Raw genomic sequence first — 5,324 nt, 5'->3', positions numbered from 1 at the left:
GGGGGTGGAGATTGCTTTAGTGCTGTATCCTTTTTCTCACATCTGTAGAGTAACCCTACCTACATCATAATAAAATGTTTATTCACCTGCAATGTTCCTCTGAAACTGCTAGAAAATGTGACTACTCCAGGAAGAGTCCATTCCCCTAGCAGTCCCCTCCCCTGCGCATCATTGCCCTCTCCTCTTCCGCGAGTGATCTAATTACTGTCTGTACTGGCCCAGCTCCTCCACCTGACCACTCTGCTCTCTACATAACTTTCAGGTTCAAGGCTTTTAGATGTCTACACAAGGTCCGATGACAGGGGTCTCTTCAATGTGTATGTAGACCTGAACAATGAACAATTTGGCTTTTCTTTTTGGGTTTGCAAACTATACCATTAAACTGTCTCACATCTGTTCTAAGATCAAAAAAAGCCTTTTGATCCTGCCAGGAATCTTGTGAGCGGAACACTTTCTGTGCTGCACGGTTATTAGTTGCCATTGTTTTCAGTACTTTCTGTGAACTCGCCCCTCATGGAGAATAGGAAAGGGGAGGGAGGTATGCTGTAATAAGGCTTTTGTAAAGGGCAGAATTTAAGAAGTTTGTCTGATCTACTCAATTTCCTAATGGTGCTGAAACGCGTTGCCATCGTCATCGATAGGCCTGTAACGTGCACCAATGCATTAGAGTACAGATGTTACCTTGCACCATTAACACAATGGCCTCACCTGTGTATGTGATGAAGCTGAAGAGCAGACTTTTTTTTTAATATGCCAGATACGTGCTGACCCTGTGCACCTTGTAAGACTTGGGCCCATGAAGATGTTCCCCCTTTAAGCCTGTGCAGGGTTGCGTCCGGGCGTCACCATTCTCTCCCGGGAGTTGAGACTCCCGGACACGTTTCCTTCTCTCCAAGAACGTAGCGGTGGCATGCTTGACGCCACGCTGGCTTCTGTAGCCGTGTACAATCTGCAGAGCGCCCATTCATGTACCAACCCAAGGCAGCCTATGTGAAAGTGCCCCGCAAGAGGTTTAATCTGCTCATATTTCGCATTTCCTGGGTTCTCATTTGCCGCTCATCAACATAACAAACATTTAAAATCCTTTTTCCTTTTCTATTTTGGACTCATCAATGGGTTTGTGTGCTTCTATATGCGATGTAGGTAGATCATGGCTGGTGGGAGGAGCTGGCAGGGAGCTGCACTCAGCCTTTGTAATCCTCGCAGTAATGCAGGCAGTGGGCGGGCTCTTGGGAGGAGATATGCAAATATCAATGCCTGGCTGGGTGGATGTCATTCTGGAGGAGTGGATGTGCCTATGCAGACTGCATTTGCATGCAAGTTTCCCTAGGCAAGGCCCACGTGATGCTGAGCCTCTCAGACTGAAAGAACTGACATTCAATAAGTGAAAGAGGCGGGGCCAGGGGCAGTCAGGCTGGGGGAGTAAGACCTAGATAATGCTGGATGTCCTCCAGCCAGGAAATGAAGCAGGTTCTCTCTTACTTGCAGCTTCTAATGCACATTGTGAGAAGCCCCCAGTGTGCAGTGACATCAGAGGAAGCGAAGAGCCGTTACACCTGTGCAAGGCTGAAGGGAAGGCCGCAGGTCAGCTAGAAGGCTGAAGGGAAGGCCGCGGGTCAGCTAGAAGGCTGAAGGGAAGGCCGCAGGTCAGCTAGAAGGCTGAAGGGAAGGCCGCAGGTCAGCTAAAGCGGCGGATGGAAGGCCGCAGGTCAGCTAGAAGGCTGAAGGGAAGGCCGCAGGTCAGCTAGAAGGCTGAAGGGAAGGCCGCAGGTCAGCTAGAAGGCTGAAGGGAAGGCCGCAGGTCAGCTAGAAGGCTGAAGGGAAGGCCGCAGGTCAGCTAGAAGGCTGAAGGGAAGGCCGCAGGTTAGATATAATGGCTTCTGGTATACTGGCCTCGCACAGTTGTAATGTACCTGTGATTCGAGGGGTTAAAGCCGATGCTGGTGGCATCTGTGCCTGGAACTGAATGTTCTCCTCGTCTCTCGCTGGAATGTCATCTCTGACAGCAGAACTGTCATGCCGGTAGGCGGCACTGCTGGCAAAATGTGTAATTAAATCTCCCACTACAAACCTCAAAGGGGAACCTGTTACCACAAGGAGGGTCACGCGCGGATGGTGATTGATGGGAACGATACATTAGAATAGTTCATCTCAAAGATTTCTTCTTTTTAAAATGTATTTTTTTTCTTTCTTCCAGAACGGCGACGTGTGCATCTCAATCCTTCACCCTCCTGTAGATGATCCACAGAGTGGCGAGTTACCTTCCGAGAGGTGGAACCCCACCCAGAATGTCAGGTGAGGTCTGCAATAGTTGGGAGAGCTCCACACTGAACGGACTTCTTCTCTCCCGGGTGGTGCAGAGTTTAATCGTGTTTACTGCTTTCTGGGGTCCGGACAAGGAGCTCCCAACACCACCGGGCACATGGCAAGGGGAGTTACTCCTGAGCTTATCCTATGGGTACCCAGAGAGACCAGGGTCCAGGACACAGTCCTCACTCTGAAGGGGGAATACCTTGTGCACCCATTAGAATTGGGTTGCTGTTGTGCATTCACAGCAGCAATAGCACCCACATTGTAAAGTTTTTGGATCACTGTGTTAGAAGCACGTATCGGGTACTAATATGTAAAGCTATGTAGAGCTGCAGCTAACGATTATTTTAAAAATCGATTAGTTAGCCGATTATTAAGTTCGATTAATCGGTTAATCGGATAAACAATAAAATAAAGTTTAAAAAATGGCTCCAGTGATAGGACTACTAGTTTGTATTGAGGTTGTAGTCCATCACAGGAGCAAGCTTGGAGCGGTGGAAGTAAAAAAGAAAGAAAAAGATTTGGTGTGGTGTGCAATATAGTGAAATGGAAAGTGTAAAATTATACAGCAATGAATGCAGAATGGCACCGGCTATAGAGGACTACAAAACCCAGCAAAAGCACATTATACAGCGCAATGCAGAACGCCGCCAGCTATAGAGGACTACAACAAATCCCAGCAATAGTACATTATAAAGTGGTACAATGCTAAATACCACCAGCTATACAGGACTACAAAACCCAGCAAAAGCACATTATACAGCGCAATGCAGAATACCGCCAGCTATAGAGGAATACAACAAATCCCAGCAATAGTACATAATAGCTGGCGGTATTCTGCATTGCGCTGTATAATGTACTATTGCTGGGTTTTGTAGTCCTCTATAGCTGGTGGTATTTAGCATTGTCCCCGCGTGCCTTGCCGATCGTGGATGGGCAGGAAATGTGAGGCGGGGAGGAGGTGCGGCTGGTGGAGCGTGGATGCGAGCGGGTCTGGCAGCGGCGAGGGTGAGGTGGGGAGGAGGTGCGGCGCACAGCGTGTGGAGCTGTGAACAGGGCCAACTGATCGGAAGCCGATTAATCGATTATTGAAAAAGTTGTCAACTTTTTCAATAATCGATTATGTCGATTAGTTGTTGCAGCCCTAAAGCTATGACTTCCCCTTGAAGTGGCGAATGTTGTACAGGCAAAGTAACTGGTTACGTTTACTGTACTGACCTTTTTAGAGTAGACATTGCCCACATGGAGTAAATGAGCTTTAAAACAAACCTTCACTGACCTGTAGCTGCAGACACTGCGGAGGAATTAATCTTCAAAGTTCACAAGAGAAGCAATGAAGTCTTTGGTTCCAGGGGTGTCAGGATGCCTGGTTCCTTCTATCGGCCTCTGTGGAGGAATTCCTCTTCAAAGTTCACAAGAAGCAGTGATGTCTTTGGTCGGGTCTCGGCACTCGGCTTTCCTTTCTTCCCGTGCATGTGTTTTGTATTTACAATGAGATCAGAATGAGGATTAACTGCCCAGACGCTGCTGGGAGGAGGGAGCTAAGGCATGGAACTCAAGTCAGACATGTAACCTAAACGCAAAGCGCTCAGCACACCCCTATCATGCGTCCCCGCAATCCACACTCGGTGCACGCATGACTCTCTTCTGGAGTGATGGGCTCAAACTGTAGAACCAGCACACAATCTTCCAAAGGAATTAAAACTTTATTCCACATGCGTCTATACAAAGAACAGACATGTGCCTCTTACAATTGTTACTGAAACATAAATTCCTGTTGTCAAAGTAATCGATCTTCCACATTTCCACTAAAAGATTTTCGGGGTCATTATCCTGGCGCACGCAGTCTTCTGCTGCCTGTAAATGGTGCCGGAGCTCTCAATGGCGTCCTGCTATACACATTGGCACTAGGTGAAGCTCTTGCATGAGTTCCCCTCACGATGAAGTGCTCATGGGATATTACTAACAGTGTTAAAACACAAAAACAAAAAACAAAAACAAAAAAAAACAAAAAAAATGCTTTTATGTATTATTAGTCACTTCTTAGGCCTGCACAGTTATCACATGCTTTTTATTTGTTTTCGAGATGGTTGGAAGAACACTTCCTCCACTTACTGTCCTGAATATGTACTGCATTAGGGCTCTCTCCTATAGAGGTATGCTTCTATATATGACTACTTCTTCCAGTTATGGCACTTGCTAATTACTTATTAAGGCTGCAATTTCACTTAATTTTGACTTCTTCCCTATACCTGGAACACTGCTTTATAACAATATAACATACCATTTACCTTATATATACTGATTTTGTTTATGTATTTATAGCAAGATTTTATTTTCTATATGTCTGTATCTATGTTGTATTATTTTTGTTATTATGTTCTATTGACAAAACCTAATAAATTCATTGTTAAAAAAAAAAAAGTAGTTACCAGTGGCAGCTTCTGGTTGGTGCACTTAGGTTATACGGTGCACTGTAATGGTTCCCAAAAGTGTTTTATAGTCTTTTTTGTTTTGTTCAGCTTTAAAAGCACTTTCTGTTCTGAGGCTGAATTACTCCGCAGTGCCTTCAGCTACAGAAATCAGTGAGGACTTTTTTTTTTTTTAAGAATTGGTTAATTTTGACTGTCCATATCCTGACTAACTTTTAGAGCATTTCTTTATCTTACCCCTACTGCCCCAATCCTCTTAGCTTCTTCCTGCTATTGGGGAGCACATGGTACTCTACACAATGCAGTGCTGGGTTCATGAGGACTTTTATGTGTACCTGGGGGGAATGGTGCATAGCTCTTCATAATCTTCAATTTTCTCAGCTGATCGAAAATCACTCTGAGCCCGGGCGGCCGTGGGGTGGCACAGGAATAGTGGAAAATAATATTCATTTACATAGCGCCAACATTTTGCGCATCGCTTTACAACATAAGGAAGACATTACAATTCAAGACGAAATGGTAAGGAGGGCCCTTACAATCTCTAAAAGGGAGGGGCCTGTGATACATGAACGTATTGCATTA

The 5,324-nt window shown here is 45.6% G+C and overlaps 1 protein-coding gene across 1 annotated transcript in view; it reads left to right on the top strand.

Moving 5' to 3' along the window:
* UBE2R2 (ubiquitin conjugating enzyme E2 R2) overlaps positions 1 to 5,324 on the top strand; it is a 38,665-nt gene that overhangs the window by 31,275 nt on the left and 2,066 nt on the right. Inside the window, exon 3 of the mRNA XM_018569044.1 lies at positions 2,198 to 2,295. Coding sequence (XP_018424546.1) covers positions 2,198 to 2,295 — 98 coding nt within the window. The remainder of the gene's footprint in view (positions 1 to 2,197; positions 2,296 to 5,324) is intronic.

This window comes from Nanorana parkeri, unplaced genomic scaffold, assembly GCF_000935625.1.
Source record: "Nanorana parkeri isolate BGI_ZX_2015 unplaced genomic scaffold, ASM93562v1 scaffold1280, whole genome shotgun sequence".
NCBI classification, from domain to species: Eukaryota; Metazoa; Chordata; class Amphibia; order Anura; family Dicroglossidae; genus Nanorana; species Nanorana parkeri.
This window is presented reverse-complemented; position numbering and strand designations above follow the sequence as displayed.